The sequence below is a fragment of the Apodemus sylvaticus genome, chromosome 10 (genome assembly GCF_947179515.1).
Source record: "Apodemus sylvaticus chromosome 10, mApoSyl1.1, whole genome shotgun sequence".
In the NCBI taxonomy this organism is placed as follows: Eukaryota; Metazoa; Chordata; class Mammalia; order Rodentia; family Muridae; genus Apodemus; species Apodemus sylvaticus.
The window spans coordinates 40,220,341-40,238,921 of NC_067481.1; the positions used below are offsets into that span (position 1 = coordinate 40,220,341).

At 50.1% G+C, this 18,581-nt stretch overlaps 2 protein-coding genes and 1 pseudogene across 2 annotated transcripts; 2 read left to right on the forward strand and 1 right to left on the reverse strand.

Annotated features, from left to right (window-relative positions):
- Positions 1–29: 29 nt before the first annotated feature.
- Positions 30–980, reverse strand: C10H17orf50 (chromosome 10 C17orf50 homolog). The gene is made up of 2 exons (XM_052197730.1): positions 356–980; positions 30–276 (listed from the first exon to the last, which is right to left on the reverse strand). The coding sequence occupies exons 1-2, from the start codon at positions 853–855 to the stop codon at positions 30–32; spliced, it is 747 nt and encodes a 248-aa protein (XP_052053690.1). The 5' UTR covers positions 856–980.
- Positions 981–1,645: 665 nt separating this feature from the next.
- On the forward strand, positions 1,646–2,090 carry LOC127695509 (40S ribosomal protein S17-like; annotated as a pseudogene).
- An 8,570-nt stretch (positions 2,091–10,660) lies between these two features.
- On the forward strand, positions 10,661–18,038 carry Gas2l2 (growth arrest specific 2 like 2). Its single transcript, XM_052197720.1, has 6 exons — positions 10,661–11,045; positions 12,604–12,845; positions 13,872–13,979; positions 14,965–15,061; positions 15,622–15,874; positions 16,541–18,038. The coding sequence occupies exons 1-6, from the start codon at positions 10,661–10,663 to the stop codon at positions 18,036–18,038; spliced, it is 2,583 nt and encodes an 860-aa protein (XP_052053680.1).
- The last annotated feature ends 543 nt before the right edge of the window (positions 18,039–18,581 follow it).

The following is an 18,581-nucleotide window of genomic DNA, read 5'->3' on the forward strand; positions in this document are numbered from 1 at the left end:
GGCTTGAAGGGACAGTTCTGTGGAACTCACTAGAGATAGAAGAGTTTGGAACTTTGCTGGCTCAGAGGCTGGGAGTGGATAAGCTCAGAGTTGCTGGCGGCCTCCGCCTTACCCAGGTCGGGATGCTCAAGAATACAGTGCTCCACATAGGCCGGGTGGCTGTGCAGAGTCTTGCATTTCTTGCAGAAAAGGATCTCACAGCGCGCACAGCCCCCGCGGCGCGGTGGCCGCCGCCGCGTCTCCAATACGCACGGTTCCTCCGGGGCACCCCGCTTCCTGCGGGCCGGAGACATAAGTGATCAGAGCCCGGCGGCCCTCCTCCCTAAAGCTCGGCTCCAGGTCCTTTGTGTCTCACCTGTCCGCGGGGGTCGCCAGGCCACCCAGCAGAGAGAACGGGCTGAGCCAGCCCCAGAAGCTGCTGTCCGAGCGTCGCAGCAGTGCCACCTGCTGGCTGCTGGGCTCCTGGCGCAGCGGACTGTAGGACACCGGGCGGGCCTCGCGCTCATCCGCTTCTCGGGAGTCCTCCTCCGTCTCCGTCGCGCTCTCAGGGTCCGACTTCTCCTCCACCGACGAGGACGACGAGGACGATGATGAATCCTCCTCCGGCTCCTCCTCCCTGGCCTCGGGATCCTCTACCTCCTTCCTCCACAAAGGAGTCTTCACGCCTGTAGGCGGGGACAGGGTCAGCGCAGCCCGCTGCCCTGGATGCTTGCGTGGGGGAGATGCCTGTGGCTGGCGGCTACCTGCAGAAGGGCTTCGGAGTCCCAGGTTCCCGAACTGCTGCCGAGTTCCCACCCTCTTGAGCATCCTTGCTAAGGATTCCAAGCAAGTCACCTCGCTTCCATCGGGCTCCATTTTCCCGTCTCTGAAGCGGGAAAAGTAGCATCTACCTCAAGAGTGTCTGTGAGGCTGACTTTAGATATACTATCTGGGTAAAGCAGTTTCCTGCTGGCGTTAGGCAAGCAATCAACGAACATGTATTGCCAACCAGGAAGGAGGAGGGTTGCCCAACATTAATAAACCAATTGTCATTTCAATAGGTCGTTTATGGGTTTTTTTTTAAGATGAATTAGTTGTTTATTATTAATTATTGATATAGTCTCACTATGTTGTTATAACTGAAGAGGAAACTCACTATATAAACCAGGCTGGCCTGGAACTCACAAAGAGCCTCCTGAGTATGTTTGTTTCAAAGCCCAGTATCACTGGAGGTAGGGTGGACAGGCATAGATGACTAAACCAGAAACGGGTCTCAGACCAATTGCAAATGGATTCCAGCCACACCGACCCCTCTACCAACACCTTTGTCAGCTCACACAACTTCTAGTAATAGATGAGGGCCTGAAGCAAGTTCCTCGGCTAACACAGAAAATAAGCAGGCTTATTTTCCTCAGCAGATATTTGTCTAGCATACAGGCAGCCCTGGGACAGCTAGATGTATACTGCAAAGGGAGCATGGGGGTGGAGGACTTGGGGTTTGACTTGGAAAGATCCAGGACAATTTCCATAGACCTGTTCATCCAATTCCCAAGTTAAGACTTGTGCAGAATAATAATTACTATTAGGGGCGTGTGTGGAGTGGGGGTGGGGCACTGTGATGGTTAATACTGTCAAATTAGGATCAAAAGCCACCTAAGGTCTTTTACTGAGACCCGCCAACATGGGCTGGGTTCGCACCAAGACTGTGAAGAAGGCGGCCCGGGTCATCATTGAGAAGTACTACACGCGCCTGGGTAATGACTTCTACACCAATAAGCGTGTGTGCGAGGAGATCGCCATCATCCCCAGCAAGAAACTTTAGAACAAGATCGCCGGCTATGTCACGTATCTGATGAAGCCGATTCAGAGAGGTCCTGTGAGAGGTATCTCTATCAAGTTGCAGGAAGAAGAGAGAGAGAGGAGAGATAATTATGTTCCCGAGGTCTCAGTCCTAGATCAGGAGATCATTGAGGTAGATCCTGACACCAAGGAAATGCTGAAGCTTCTGGACTTTGGCAGTCTCTCTAACCTTCAGGTCACTCAGCCTACAGTTGGAATGAATTTCAAAACACCACGTGGAGCTGTTTAATCGGTTCTGCCATATTTTCAATAAACAACAACAAGCAAAACAAAACAAAAACAAACAAAAAAGCCACCTAAGAGTTTGTGTGAAGGAGTTTCTGGGTTGGTTTAAGTGATGTGGGAAAACTCACTGTGAATATAAATGTCCCCGTCCCATGGGCTAGGGTCAGGCTCAGTACAAAGGAGAAGGTGAGATGCCTTGTGTCCTGAGTGCGGAGGCCATGTGACCGCTCCCATTGCCACCGGGATTTTGCCATCACAATAGATTGCACGCACTATGGTGAGCCAGGTGAGCCAGAATAGCCGTTTCCTTTGTTAAGCTGCTTCTGTCAGGGATTTTTTACAGCAAGGAGAAAAGCAACTGACCGCTAGGCACTACGTGTTCAACTCGCTTTTTCACGGTGCAGCTTCATCCGGTACCTTTCATGGGGGTGACGGAGTGGGCCTCGGAGGGGGTCTCTAAATGACACCAAGAGTATCTGAAACTGCCAGTTTTTGGCCTTGCCACGAGTGGAGAGTCAGGGAAACAGATGGAGACTCTGGTAGTGAAGGCCAGGCCTAACACCACCAGAAAGAGGGACTGGGAGACATTTTGGGTAGAAGAGGAACAGGGAATACAGTTGGAAAGGGAGGGCTTGGAGCTGATAGTCAGTAATGGAAGTCATACATGCTCTGATGGCGAGGCATGTACAGACTGTACTGTAGCACATCCCCTTCAACAGGACAGGGAACTTTAAGAATCATTGCAGAAGAAATAAGTGGTGGCTCATCATAAGAAAGGCTGCAGCAGGAGGATTGCTGAGAGCTCAGGCCAGTATCCTGTACTATGTAATAGGTTCCAGGCCAGCCTGGGCTACAATCTGAGTCTTGTCTAAACCCCCTCCACTCTAATTTTGTTTTTATTTTTGTTTTGGGGAGTGGAATTTTCTTAATTGTTTGTTTTTGTTTGTAGCTCTGGCTGTCCTGTAACTCATTATGTAGACCAGGCTGGCCTCAAACTCACAGAGATCCACCCGCCTCTACCTCCTGAGTGCCACTGAAAACGATCCTTAGCATCCAGGCCAGAGGAGACAGAGAGAGGTCTGAAGAGGAACAAGCAAAGGCAAGAGAACTGGAGGAGGACGACAAGAATATTTAGGGAGGAGAAAGCTGAGGGCTTGTAGAAACACGGATGGGTAACTGGGAAAAGTTCAGTTTTTCTAGCATCACCATGGTGACGGGCTGGTTGCTCGAGATGAGTCAAGTGATCCTGTCTTGGTCCCTTGCTAACCCCACTCACCATGTTTATCCATTCCTCCCAGGGCTGTGCTGCCTGTTCCCTCTGGTCAGGGACTGGGATATGAGGGATGCCCAGTGCCTATAGAACTCCATATGGTTTCCAGGGCGTCTGTTAGATCACAGAGGGTGGGACTAGAATCTCCACGGCCCATAGGCTCTGCTTAGAGACCGATGCCTTTTCTAGAATCTTCAGATCCAAACAAAACCTACATGTCCCCTACCTTACCCCAAGGAAGAGTCCAATGAGGAATAGAGGATAGCTTTGACCATGATAGACTGGATTCGAATCCCAACTCCACCACATAAATGTAAAAGCTATCAGGCCTCCGACAGCAATCATCTTACAGGAGCAGTTATTCAGTTAGGCCATTGCTGGGAGGACACTTAGATGTGGGCACCTGGAGTGATATCCTTGAGCCATTCCCTAAATCCCAGTATCCTTTAACAGACACACCTAAGGCAACAAATCTAGTCGGGGACTTAGGAAACTGAGTCCCAAGTGTTCCAAGGTGTTCATCTCACCTGCCTCCCCAGACCTGATCTACCCATGAGCCCTTTGCCCTTTACTTTTCTTAGGGTAATTTTGGAGTTTATGGAATCTCAATGTGTGTTGGAGGCTAAAGAGATGCTTGAGCAGATAAAAGCATGTGTTGCTTTTGCAAAGGACATTATTCGGTTCCCGGCACCAATACAGCTCACAGCTATCTACCACTCCAGTTCCAGGGGATCGGGTGCCACTTTCTGGCTTCTGCAAGCACCAGGCAAGCACATGCCATGAACACATGTGTGCAGGCAAAACGCATAAACATAAGACAAAGAAATCTATTTGTTTTAAAATCAGTGTTATAAAAATAACACTAGCATAAGATCACATCAAGTCTTGTTCTCAAGCTGGGCTGTGGCGGCACACGCCTTTAATCCCAGCACTTGGGAGGCAGAGGCAGGTGGATTTCTGAGTTCGAGGCCAGCCTGGTCTACAAAGTGAGTTCCAGGACAGCCAGGGCTACACAGAGAAACCCTGTCTCGAAAAAAACAAAAAAACAAACAAACAAAAATAGACTTGTTCTCACAGAATAAAAAGTCACAGAACAAAACCAGCTTACAGTGAAAACATGAACACACAATTTTCCTGGAATATAGGCAGTATGCCTCCTGCACTTACATGAGACCCAGGAGCCCCCTGGAGAGGGGAACCCCATTGAGAATGTGTGAAAACTAGAAATGGACTGTTTTCCATCCAAAGAGAGGGTTCAGCATCAGAAAAGAATGAGCTGCATTTATTAGGAAGCCAGAGAACTACTCCTGCTGTTCATAGAACACGCCCAGAGAACAAAGGAAGCTGGGTACCAAAGGGGATGCACGTCTGTGACTTCAGTATCCGGGAATCTGAGACAGGGTGATTGTGAGTTTGAGGCCAGCCTGGGTGAGGAGGAGGAGGAGGAAGAGGAGGAGGAGGAGGAGGAGGAGGAGGAGGAGGAGGAGGAGGAGGAGGAGAAGGAGAAGGAAGAAGGAGAAGAAGAAGAAGAAGAAGGAAGAAGAAAGAAGAAGGAAGAAGAAGAAAGAAGAAGAAAGAAGAAAGAAGAAGAAGAAAGAAGAAGAAAAAGGAGAAGAGAGAGAATAAGAGAGAGAGAAGAGAGAGGGGAGAGAGAGGGAGGGAGGAAGAGAAGGATGGCTTGTACAAGATCCATCTTATTTGGCAATACAGATGACTTTAAATCATCCATGAGGGGCATATGTGTTTCTGTTGGAACTCTCTGAAACATCCTATGGGAACCCATAGAACCACCAGCCAGTTGGGATGAAGATTTGGGGGCCTGGCACCACAGCTAAATTTCTACCACAGAATACAAATTGTAAAGCATTATACCTATGGCTCCAGGAATTCAGGTGTCTATGTCACCGCAGATGAGGTCTTCATTGCTTCTAGGTACTACTGGCCCTATTTCATGGCCCACATTGGTGAGTCTAGTGGATTCTAACCAAGGTCACAAGTTAATCAAAAGGGATTGGCCCGTCAAATTCCCAAAGATAGAACCAGATGCCTTTTGGGTAGGGAACACATCAGAAAAGCATAGACCCTTCTGACCCTGGCTGTAAAATTCACGGTTCTTCCCAGTCACCTCTGCATAGGCAGGACAAACACTATTTTGTCTTCCAGGGGACTTGTGGCTTCCAAAGTCATTTTGCCTGTGAGTGTGACAGCAGACCAACTCACATAACAAGACAAAAGGGTGAATGCACTCTTCCTTTGTCACAGATGGAGCTGTGTCTAAATCCCCTTAATTTCTGTTCATCAACATGTTTTGCAACCCAAGAAAAATATGAGCACAGGATGTCTCATTTCTTTCTTAAATAAAAAAATTACTTATTTTTATTTTGTATGTATGAGTGTTTTACCTACATATATGTGTGTGTGTGTGTGTGTGTGTGTGTGTGTGTGTGTGTACCATATGCATGCCTAGTGCCCATGGAGACCAGAAGAGAGTGTTAGTTCCCCTAGCACTAGAGTTATGGATGGTTGTAAGCCAATATGTGGGTGCTGGGAACTGAACCTAGGTCCTCTACAAGAGCAACAAGGGCCCTTAACCAATGAGCCACCTTTCCAGTCCTTATATTTTATTTACAACATTAAGTCTTTTAGTTAGAACACAAGGCTATCCATCCCAAACATAACTAAATCTCTATTACACTTCTCTGATGTTTCATGTGTAGGTTTAAACCTCTGAAGTTGGGTCAGCAAGATGGCTCATGGCTCAGAGGGTAAGGAAACTTTTGGCCAAGGCTGCGGACCTGAGTTGGATCCCTAGAGCCTACATGGTGGAGGAGTAGAACTGATCCTCACAAGTTGCCTTTAGTCTTCTGCATGCATGCTGTAGTGTGCACATACATACGCATTCACATTAAAGCAAAAGTTGTATTTAGCTGAAAAAGACAGCAGATTTTTAAAATTCTAGTTTACATAACTTAAGGCTGGCAGGTTAGATCCCACATGTACGCACAATCTGATTTTGTAGAAATGTTGCATTACATGTTAATTGAATTGTGAAAAATAAAATAAAATACAAAGGATAATATGTAACACAGACAGTATATGGCATCAAAAGCCAAAAGATTTGCTACTTGACTATTTACACAAACTATCAAGCCAAGACTTATAAAGATTTTGCTTGTGGGATTATTGTATAGTTAGGACTATAATTTGTCTCTGTCTTCACTTTCCCCTTCTTCTTTTTAGTTAAGAACCACCTCTGAACATTGACAAGACACATGGCCACCAGCTACAGTTTCAGCCTCCCTTGCAGCTATGCCTAACCTTTGTTTCAACTCATGTGGAAAAAAAAAGTTATGTATATAACTTATACTTCACATCCTTAAAAGAAAGCTGTCAGAGCCCACATACTCTCTGCATCTTCTTCCTACAAATTTGGGGAAGACAAAGTCCTAGGAAGCCAGGATGGATTCTCTAAATGATGATAATAGCTAGAGGAAGCCATGGATATAAAAAAAAAATCTTTGGACAATGTCGTGGATAGAGCCATCCTTCTACCTAGAACCACTTGAGCTTTGAGGTGTGTGTGTGTGTGTGTGTGTGTGTGTGTGTGATGTTTCCTTCTGTACAAGCCACTGTTTTAGGTGGTTGGCCATTAGATATCAAAATAAGAACTCCAGTACCCAAAGGTCTTGTGTACCCCAAGGTTATCTGTCCTTTTACCTCTGTGTTTGTATGCCAATCCCTCCCTTCTTTATATGTACAGGGAACATAGCTTCACAACTGCATCCCTAAAACCCTAACATCCCATTGGAAAAAGTACTTTTCCTTGTAGTTCCAATTCAGAAGTCACAAAGAAAGGGGCCCGGGGAGATGTCTCAGCAGTTAAGAGCACTGGCTGCTCTTCCAGAGGACCTGAGTTCAATTCCTAGCACTCATATGGTGACTCACATGCTCTGTAACTCCAGTTCAAGAATATTTAATGCCCTCTTCAGCCTCAAGGGCACTATATATGCATGTGGTACAAGGACATACATACAGACAAAATAATGACAGACATTAAATAAATAATAAAATTTTAAAGCTTTTCAAAGATCACAGGTGTGATCTGTGTGGATGATTCTGGGTCACATGATCACCTAGATGAGAAGCTCCCAAGGTGAACAAGGGGCAGACTTTTGCCATTCAGAAGACATGTAGCAATAGCTGGAGATGTTCTAAAATGTTAATAACCTGGGGTATATACTATGGGCATTTGGTGGGTAGAGGGCAGGCAGGCATTCTAACAGATGTCCTATAGTGCTCAGGACAACCCTCTACAATAAAGAACTAACTAACCAGGGAGGGCCTCAGAGTGTCAAGGATGAACATCCTGTTCTAGATTAATCCTACGAACTCTGAAGGAGCAACATGGAATGTGGGTACTTGTCATTGCCTGGTCTGAGCTACCATTGCCCTCCTTAGATGGTATCCCAAAAGTTGTCCAGTTATTCCTGTGGTCCTGCAGTCCTTCCACACAGCTGCCTGAGTAAGGGCATATCTCTGCCCTCAACTCTGTAGTACACTTGCCATTTCACTCAGAGAAAAGGAACCTTGGCATCCCCCTGCCAGGCCCTGGTTAACTTGGGGCACCATTTCTTCTCAACCTCATGACTGTCCTCTCTTTATTGTTCTTTCAATTTTTATTTATTTAATGTGCTTGCTTGTATACTATACTGAATATATACTGTACCATATGCATCCCTGGCCTGTTGTCACAGAGGCCAAAAAATGGTGTTGGATCCCCTCAGCGAGAGTTGCAGACAGCTGTGAGCTGCATGTGAGTGCTGGGAATCAAACCCAGATCCTCTGGAAGAGGAGAGAGAGAGAGAGAGAGAGAGAGAGAGAGAGAGCTTAACCTCTGAGACATCCCTCCAGCCCTCCTCCTTCTCTTAAGAGAGATTTGTTTATTTTATCTCTATGACTGTTTGCCTACATATGTGTATGTGCACCATTTGCATGCCTGGTGCAAGTAGAGGCCAGAAGAAGGCGCCTGATCCCCTGGAACTGCGGTCACCAAAGACTGTGAGCAGCCACGTGCATTCTGGGACCTGAACACAAGTCTTCTGCAAGAGCAGCCAGTACTCTTTACTGCTGAGCATTACATGCTCATTTAAAAAACAAAACAAAACAAAAACAAAAACAAAAACCTGTGTGTATATGTGTGTCTGTGTGCTATGGGTATGCAGGTGCCCATGGGGGCCAGAAGTGGGCATCAGATCCCCTGGGGCAGATGGCACAGATAATTATTCTGTGGGTCCCGGGAGGCAGGCCCTCTGGAGAAGCAGCAATTCCTCTTAACTACTGCGGAACCATCTCTCCAGCCCTCTCCTTTTGCCTTTCTTTCTTTCTTTCTTTCTTTCTTTCTTTCTTTCTTTCTTTCTTTCTTTCTTTCTTTCTTTCTTTCTTTCTTTCTTTCTTTCCTTTTTTAGCACCGCTATTCTTAGAACATACCAAGCATGCTCCTGCCTCCAAGCCTCAGCCCCAGTGGCTTTTCTTCCTCATGCGGGGTCATGTCCTCACTCTCTCAGGTCTCTGTCCAGGTGACACCTTGTCATCAAGGCTTCCCATTATGGATGGTGTCACCGCCTCTAAAGCCACCGCTCTCTTCTCCTGTACCCCCTGGTATTTATCACCGCCTGATTGACTACACATTTATTCTGTTGTTATTTGTTTTGTCTTTTGATTTTTGAAACAAGGTCTTACCATGCATGTCAATCTGGACTTGAATTTGCTATGGAGACTGGCCTGGAACTCTCAATCCTCCTGCCTCAGCTTCCTAGTTGCTTAGATTACAGGGGTGTGCCAGCACTCTGAATCAGATTTCTTTGTTCATCCACCCATCACCCAGTGACATACATGTAACATACATGTAACATACATGTAACATACATGTAGCCTCCACGAGTTCAGGCAGTGACATTTTTTGTTTATTGCTGTATTCTAAGCTCCATGATAGCATCCGGTACATAGTAGAGGCTTAAGAACTCTTTGTTAGCCGGGTGATGATGGGGTATGCCTTTAATTTCACCACTTTGGAGGCAGAGGAGGTGGTTCTCTGAGTTGGAGGCCAGCCTGGTCTACAGAGTGAGTTCCAGGACAGCCAGGGCTACACAGAGAAACACTGTCCCAAACAAACAAATAAATAAACAAACAAACAAATGGAAAAACAGAGGAGGGGGAGAGGAAGGAGAAGAAGAAGAAGAAAAAGAAGAAGAAGAAGAAGAAGAAGAAGAAGAAGAAGAAGAAGAAGAAGAAGAAGAAGAAGAAGAAGAAGAAGAAGAAGAAGAAGAAGAAGAAGAAGAAGAAGAAGAAGAAGGAGGAGGAGGGGAAAGAAATCTTTGTTGAATGAATGCATTGCTGTGACCATGGGATGAAATTGTTCTAGAAGAATCACACGGATGAAACAAATTCTCCATGGTTGCTCAGACAGGGCTGCTGGGAGAGTCCGTGAGAGCCGGGGCTGTGTATTCTGGTGTTTGCACACACACACTATTCCCTTGTTCCTCACAGCACCCTGGGATAGACATTGTCCTTCCCATTTGACAGTTGACAAACTAAGGCACAGAGAGCCCAGGGCTTGCGTGCCACCTCCAGAGGGATTGAAGGTAAAGTTCCCATCTCTGGGCTCTATTGCTGTCTCTTCCGTGCTCATTCTTTTCCAGTGCTTACCGCAACTTCCCTCAACTTCCCCCAAATCCCCCTACCAGGAGTCAGCTGAGCGAGAACCCAGTCCCTCACTCGCTGGCCTGCTCCCTGTGCTCAGGCCTCACAGCAGGACAACAAGCACGGGCTGCTGGAGGGAAGGGTTAACAAGGAGTGTTTGTAGCAGCTGCTGTCTCCAAGGAGAGGAAGGAAAGCAGAGCAGCAGGCCGCAGCCTGCATGCTTGTCTTCCCGGCTCCCTGGCTGGTGACAGTGGCGGTCCCGGTCCTGGTCCTGGGGAGCAGTAGATGACCTGCTCTGGCAAGAGAGGAATGCCCTCAACTCCCACCAGTCCCAGAAGCACTGAACTCCATCCGGATGGACTAGGCAGCTGAGAGTGAGGTCGCTTGCTGCGAGCCACCAAAGAAAAGTTCAGGCAAGGACTGAGGAATGTGGGCAGTGGGGGCTGGGCCTGGCCCAGAGGCTGAAGCCGGCAGCAAGGCACAAAGTCAGAAACCCTGGGCTCTCAGAGGGTAGAGGGGGACCCATTGAATCAAGGACTGGGCCGGACCTTGACCTAGCAGGTAGCGGAAGAGACAACGGTGGGGAGACAGGAGGTCCCTACTTCCTCCCACACTTGAGTTGCAGTCATGTCTCAGCATGTGGGACGTGGGAGGAGACCCAGGACCCCAGGGCCTCCTGTGCGAAGCATCCGGCCCTTCAAGTCCAGCGAGCAGTACCTGGAGGCCATGAAGGAAGACCTGGCTGAGTGGCTTCGGGATCTGTACGGACTGGACATCGATGCAGCCAACTTCCTGCGGGTGCTGGAGACTGGCCTGGTGTTGTGCCGGCATGCCAACACTGTCACGGAGAACGCTCTGGCTTTCCTGGCTGAGGCACCTGAGAGAGCTCAAAAGATTCCCATGCCCCAGGCTGGGGTTTTCTGCAATGGGGCTGCTCAGCCTGGTACCTTCCAGGCCAGGGACAACATCTCCAACTTCATCCAGTGGTGTCGCAAGGAGATGGGGATCCAAGGTAAAGCGAGCATCCCAGACCTTTATAGCATAGGGGCACGCATCACTCGGAGGCTTAAGCTAAGTTAGACCTGGGGGTCAGGAGTTGCGGGATTCTAGATTTTCCATGAGGTAGCTTCTCTTTTAGCACATCAGTTTCTCCATCTCACAGTAAATCCCTAGTAAATACACACTGATGACCAATAGATACTCACTAGTGATTAAATTCATGAAGATACATGCATTGCCTCTTCTGTTTCCAGTGCAATGCTGGGTACTTAGAACTGAGGAGAATTCAGCCCAAATGCCCAGGAATGCATGGTCTAGGAAGGTGGACAGATAGATTCAGAAATTACAGAACAGGGTGATATGTGCTTCAAAGGCACATGTGTGATATGAGATTCAGAATGGGAATGGTCAGTCTGATGACACAGTAGTGGGCGCCAGTGAGGGAACCGAGGGAGAGCCGGGCTAAGGAGGTTGGGAGAGGGGATTAACTAGTCAGAGAGCAGTGGCAATGCACAAGGGAGGCGGTAACTGGGAGACGCCGGCCAGCGAGCAGGAAGGACTGAAGCAGTGACTCTCCACCTTCCTAATGCTGAGACCCTTTAATGAAGATCTTCATCTTATGTGACCCCAGATCATAAAATTATTTTCGTTAATACTTCGTAACTGTAATTTTGCTGATGTTATAAATTGTAATGTAAATATCCGATATGCAGGATATCTGATATATGACACCCCACCCCCCTGGTGGTGGTGATCCACAGGTTGAGAACCATTTGACTAAAAGTCTAGGAAGGAGGCACAAGGGGGAGGTCTACAGGGAGGGCACAGTCCTGCAGAGACTCGCAGGGCTCAGAGGGTGACAGCTTTTGGCCTTGAACCCAGGAATGGGATTAGGTGTGATTGCACAATTCTCCAGGCCAAAAATAAGAGGGAGGAGACAGGGAAAGGTCAGGTTTGGACTCCAGGCTGGTGGAGGGAGGCGAGGGGCTGGGTCAAAGGTTAATCAAAGTTAAGGATGGAGCTTACAGGCATCTTACATAGCTTATATACAGCTTATGTCTGGCCTTGGCTTCCATTCCCAGGACCATACCCCAAACAGCCCCAAAATGTTGAGATAGACTACACCCCCATTTTTTCAGACACTATGGCTCAGGGACTAGCTTGGAGGTCACATAGCCATGGGAGATTTCTGGACTGAGCCTTATGGGTGGGGTAGCCAAAGTCTATAGTCAAGTTAACCTGGTTATCTAGAGCTGAGTTTAGGGTGTCTAAAAGACGGGTAAGAAGAAAAGAAACTGCTTCCTGCTCCTGCTATCTTCTCTCCGAGTAGCTCCGAATACTCACCAGGCTGGCCTTGAACTCAGAAATTCACCTGCCTCTGTCTCCCAGAGTGCTGGGATTACAGGCGTGCACTACCACCACCCGGCTGTGTGGACCCTTTCTAAAAGCTTCCTCAACCTGAGATGCCAAGACCCCAGGACCCTCCTGTGTCCACTACTCCTGCTTTGGGATGGGGTCCAGTGGGGTACTCAGGCCACCCGTGTCCCCTTCTCTCCTTTGTCCCTCGCCAGAGGTGCTGATGTTCGAGACAGAGGACCTGGTGCTACGCAAGAACGTGAAGAGCGTGGTATTGTGTCTGCTGGAGCTGGGTCGCCGCGCTTGGCGCTTCGGTGTGGCTGCGCCCGCCCTGGTGCACCTGGAAGAGGAAATTGATGAGGAGCTGCGGCGCGACCTGGCCCTGCCATCGCCGGACCCGCCGCCGCCCGTACCCCCTGCCCGCAGGCCTTGTCACTTCCACAACCTGGACCAGATGGTGAGGTGCCCGGCCACGCCCTCAGGCCAAGCGTGTGCCCTGCCTTCCTCTTTCCCAGGCCCCACTGCCCTGCTCCACTCTGAGCCCCACCCCTAACCACCTGTGACAGCCGCTATTGCTGCTTACCTACCGCCTTTGCACCAGCCGGGCACTGACCCTCTCTCTCATCTGACCCTGAGAACTGGGTGCCAAGAACGTGGTATCTTTACTACCAGCTAACACCCACCATGGGGCTTTGGGCAAATAATTTAACTTTTCTTTTTCTTTTTTCTGTTTTTTTGTTTGTTTGTTTGGTTGGTTGGTTGGTTGGTTGGTTGGTTGGTTTTTTGAGGCAGGGTTTCTCTGTATAGCCCTGGCTGTCCTGGAACTCACTCTGTAGATCAGGCTGGCCTCGAACTCAGAAATCCGCCTGCCTCTGCCTCCCAAGGTGTTCGCCACCACCGCCCGGCCATTTATCCTCTCTGCTCTTCCCTTCACCAGATGTAACATACGGAGGGAGACACAGAACCTATTTTCTGGGACTGCTGTGAGATGCAACATAAAGTGCATGGGACAAAGAGTGGGGTCTGGGATCCCACCATAGGGGAGCTACTTCCTGAAACTAGCCCTTATTCCCATCACTGGGAAACATGGGGTTCCGGGAGGGGTCCCCCTTTTTTTCTTCCCTCCATTTCCCCTCTTTCTGCTTTGCTCCTCTCCTCCCCTTCCTTTGCTGTGTGGCCACATGTGGTCTCACACTTCTTCAGAACGGCTCCTCAGCTGAAGGCCTGTGATGGCTGCCCCGCACTGGTCAGGTGGCACAGCACACTGAACCCCACCATCAGCAGGTAGACCGCAGCGGGGTTGCTCAGGTGTTTTTAAAAGCGTTCTTCTTCCTAGCTGCCTCTCAGCCCCCAGCCCTGACCTCAGCACCAGCCTGGTGGCACAGAGGCACTGCACTTAGCCTGGCCCTGTATGTGACTGGACTAGAGTCAGTCAGAGGAGAGAGAGAGGAGAGAGCTGAGCCTCTGCTGCCACCACCCACAGGTGCAGAGCCTCGTCAGCCATTGCACATGCCCAGTGCAATTCTCCATGGTCAAGCTATCTGAGGGGAAGTATAGAGTCGGGGACTCCAACACTCTCATCTTCATCCGGGTAAGTCCAACTTAGGTGGAGGGACATCCAGGCTCAGTGAAGTGGGGCTTCGTTTCATAGAACCTCAACTAAGCCTGGGGCTGAGGACAGGAAGTCAGTCATCATATACCCCAAGTCACCAGGCCTTGAGGCATTCCCTTACCTTGGACATTTCCAGAAGATTCCAGCCAATATTGACATCCTCCCCGCCCAGGTGCAGCCAGCACCACGAACCTCCACCCCTCCACAGGAGCTGAGTGCACAGGGAGCCCCCGGGCAGACATAGGGTACTCTCACTTTCAGAGTGAGGGACCCAAGAACCTGGGCTTTTGTGTTCTGTGTACAGCCCCAGCCATGTGATCCCAAAGTACACGACCCAGACCCTGGACCCATCCTTTCTGTAGAGTGAGCAGCGTTGCAGTCTGGGCGGAGGGGCGGGGTTCTCGCTAGCCCTTCCCCATGTCTGGCTTCACCTCCCGGAAGATGCTCTACGCTTAGGAATGTGGACAGCGGTTGGGCGTGGCCAGGCCCTTTCCTTGGGCATAAGTCATACCAGGAAGCAGAGCTAACAATCACCTGAGACCCCCCCCCTCAGGCTCCAAGACAATAAATAGTCTTGTGATTTGGGCGCGTGGGTCAGGGATTGTGGCCCCACTTTTAAACTGCGGAAATTAAAGTCTGGAAAGTCTGTAGGACCGGCTTCATGACAGAGTTGGGTAGGACCCCCACTGTCTCTGTCACATACCACAGCAGCATGATGGCAACAAGAGTGTCCCTGGACCCGGCTAGCAATCCAAATGCCTATGTGATCCCTTGTCCAGTTGCGGCTGTGCAACTTCCTGTTTAGCAGTTTGGCCCCACCCTTGACAAGTGATGTCTGATGTCAGTCATGGGTAAAACTAAAAAGCAAAATATTCTGTCTTCCAATCACATGCATGTGTAAGGGGATATATAGGAATAGGGGAAGCCCTCCACTTAGCTCTCAACCTCACCTTTGCCCCCTCAGATCCTCCGGAGCCACGTGATGGTGCGTGTTGGGGGTGGCTGGGACACGCTGGGCCATTATCTGGATAAACATGACCCCTGCCGGTGCACGTCCCTCTGTGAGTCCCCCAGAATTTTTTCCTTATGGGGCTGGTTAGAGAGACATAGACATAGCTCCCAATTAAGAGGTAACTTGTGGGAGGGGAGGACGAATAGACCTGATCTCCAGGGGCTCCGCTGTACGGGGATCTGTGGGTGAGGATTGAGGAGCAGTCATGGCTCAATACTAAGACTAACCACAAGGTGGCGCGCAAGGCACGCAGAAACAACGTTGGCTAAGGTATATCTCAGTAAAGCTCAGATTTGACCTTGGAGTCCACAGAGGGGGCCTGAAGTCTCTCTCGGGTTTTCAGTCCTTCTCTAATCTTCATCAGTACTTCAAGTCACCCCGAAGAATCATACAATTTGAATAAAAGATGCAGATCAGCAGTGCCACATAGCTTTCAGTAAATCCTGATGTTGGGTTCTCTCACCAGACTGTGTCCCCTGAGTCCCTTTGTAGAAACTGGGACTGTCACTGTAGGGAGAATAAGGAGAATCTTACCGGGTGGAATAATGGGTTTCATAAACAGGAATTGAACTCTTTTTCTCCTGCTTTCTCTGGGACCCACTGTGGTAGCCCACAAACCAGGCAGCGTCCTGAAGCCCCCAGGACCACCGGTGCAGCACGAAGTGAAGGTTCAGGACGGGCCGTCACAGCCCCAGCCTACAATGACCATCAGCCGCTCACAGAGCCCACTGCCTCCAGTGGACTGGAAGACATACACCTCTTCCGGCCGAAAGCTGAGGCCCCCCACCCCCTCCTCTCCTGGACCCCATAGTGAATCCCCAGTGAGGGCCAGAACCCGCAGAGAGATGGCTCCACTCCTGAGGTACAAGAGAGGGACATGGAAGTGTCCCCCATAAATGTATTCTCAGCGGCCCTTCCCCCAAAATAAAGGGAACAATGTTTTACCCTAACAAAATACTACCTAAGCCGGATATGATGGCACACGCCCAGAGTCCTAGCATTCAGGCCACCAAGGCAGGAGGATTGTGAATACCCAGGCCACTTCAGGAGGCCATATCACAAAACACACAGCCCAGGGGGACAATGCTTCCCTAGTATGCACAAAGCCCTGGACTCTATACCCCAGAGCTGTAGACCAAGACAAGGCTCCAAGTGTTTGCAATCAAAACGGCACCCACAACTTAAGAATCATCTAGTTGCTCCAAATATCTACCCATCTTGTAAACAAGGGGGCTGAGGCCATATTCTGTCTTCTTCCATTTCACGATAAAGCTGACTGAGACCTGCCCCGAGTGTGAATAGCTTCTGATTATCAGTCTTCTGGTCTAGAACGTTTCCCTTGAATGGTCTGAAGTCCCTTCATGGGAACAAGGGTGCCCAGGCTGCTAGAATATATGCATAGGAGACTCTTGGTCTGTCCCAGGGAAGAACACTGGTTCTCTCAGCCCCTCCCCCCACCTCATAGTGCTCCCACGGGAAATGCCTCTGATTATCCTGAGTCCCTTTCAAGCCTGTTTTTCTTTCTCAGGTCCCAAGAAAAACCAACTCCATCTCAGAGGATGCCATCACCTGGTCCCAAATTCTCATCAACTTGTAGGGGGCCAGACCTACAGAGTACCCTGTCTGGGAAGAGAGCAAACAGATGCCCAGGTGGACTGCCCAGAGGAAGGACTCCCACGTCATGGGTTCACAAGGAAGCAGACAGTCTCGGAACACACACCAAGGCTCCCACAGCCCAGAGGCTCCAAATCCCCGAAGCCACCAGTAAAAAGACATCAGTAAGAGGACCGACTCCCCCACCTCGCTCCTCCAGCCTAGACGGCTCTCACACTACCTGGCTCCTGCACCGGGGTGGCTTCCCACAACCCAGTGAACCAATGTCTGTTCGGTCCTCATCCCCTGGTAAAGAGCTCACAAAGATCCCCCTCCGTCTGTCCCCTGCCCAACCCCCAACTCCAGGAAGAAGTTCTTTGGGTGCTGAAGGTAGAGGCCCCATGGGGAGAGGCTCCATCTCATCAAGGGCCCTCGCAGGGAGCCTGGATAGATCCACACATGGGCGTCACTCTGTGGAAGCAAGCGGAGACCACCAGACAGACATTCAGGTTACTTCAGAGACTGAGGACCCCAGGAGCTTAGGTACACAGAAGTGGAAAGAGAGACACGCCTCTCCACCCCTGGGCAGGACCAGAGAGCAAGCCCTCTATGATAACCTTAAAGAGGAGGTTGTGGCCAACATGGAACTGCTGGAGGTGAGGGCTGCCCATACTCAGGGTCCAAGGTCTCAAGCCATCCCCCGAAGTGGGGTCTATGTCCCCGGCCTGGGTGGGAGGTGGCCTGAGCCCGGGGGTCCTTATGATAAAGTCATCCAGGAGCTGGTTCAGGGTCCCCCATCCCTCCTTAAAGTGGATCTGAAAGCCTGGAAGGTAGGGTGTGAATGCCCCTCGAGGCCAACTGTGGACCCAGGAAGCCCCAAAGAGAAGCTAGGTTCCGGAGAGAGGGGGACAAGGATAAAGGCAAACCCGAGTGCCGAGGGTACCATGGCGAGGACTACGTCAGCCACGAGAGGGCAGGACTGCTCAACCATGCCTGTACCTGCCAACCTGGAGGCTCCCACACATTCATGCTCAGACCCCAGTTCTGACAAAGCCAAGGTGTGTCTGGGCAAAGGCAAGAGAACGCTTCGGAAGCCCCAGAAGGTCCCATCTATTTACAAGCTGAAGCTGAGACCCAGAATCCGGCCCCGTAGAGACCACAGGCCTGAGAAGAGACCTTCCAGAATTCCCAAGCCACTTGCCTACCCCTGCCTGGGTCCAGCCAGGACAGCTCCTGGAAGCAGGCTATTCAAAGCTGCATCGGGTGGCAAGGGAGGGGCCACCTGCCAGGTGAACGGAGCCGGTAACACGGAGGAAGAGAAAAAGAAAGGAGCCGGCATCTCATTGGAGAGTGGCATCCAGCCTTCAGAGAGCCAGGAGCCTCTGCAGCTCGGTGGAACCCCACTTCCACCTGAGGAGGAGTCTTGGGTCTGAGGAGCCCTCAAATAGGGAAGAACACAGCAACATCTATGCAGTGCAGTGTATGTGTGAGAAAGTACGGTCCCTCGCTCGGCACAGGGTCTTGGCCAGGATAGGCCTGAAGACCCCACCAGTTGTGCGAATGGGCAGCCCATACCTCCCATCACAAGCCAGCTTCAAGCCAGGGGTGATAACCTTCCAAGAACATGAAGAACAACTCCTCAACCTCTGGACATTGCCGCAGCTGTAAGTTATTAAACGCACGTGGGTCTGTCTTTGAGCCTCAGCTTTTTGGATCTTTTCCCTAAGACTGTAGACGTGTAGAGAGGTGCGAATTCAAACCTTGTCTGCGCTGGAGGTAATGGAGACAAGGTGGGGTGAGCTGTCAGCCAGCGAGGCTTTCTTATCAGGTCCTGGTGATCAGGACCTTGGGCAGCGACAAAGGCAGCTCCGCACAGATTCCCAAAGGCTGGCCACCCTTGAGGGAGACTTCAAAGATTTGCCCCTCGTTCTGAGAACAGGGATGGCTCCGGATGACAGTGGGCTGGTTGAAGGCAT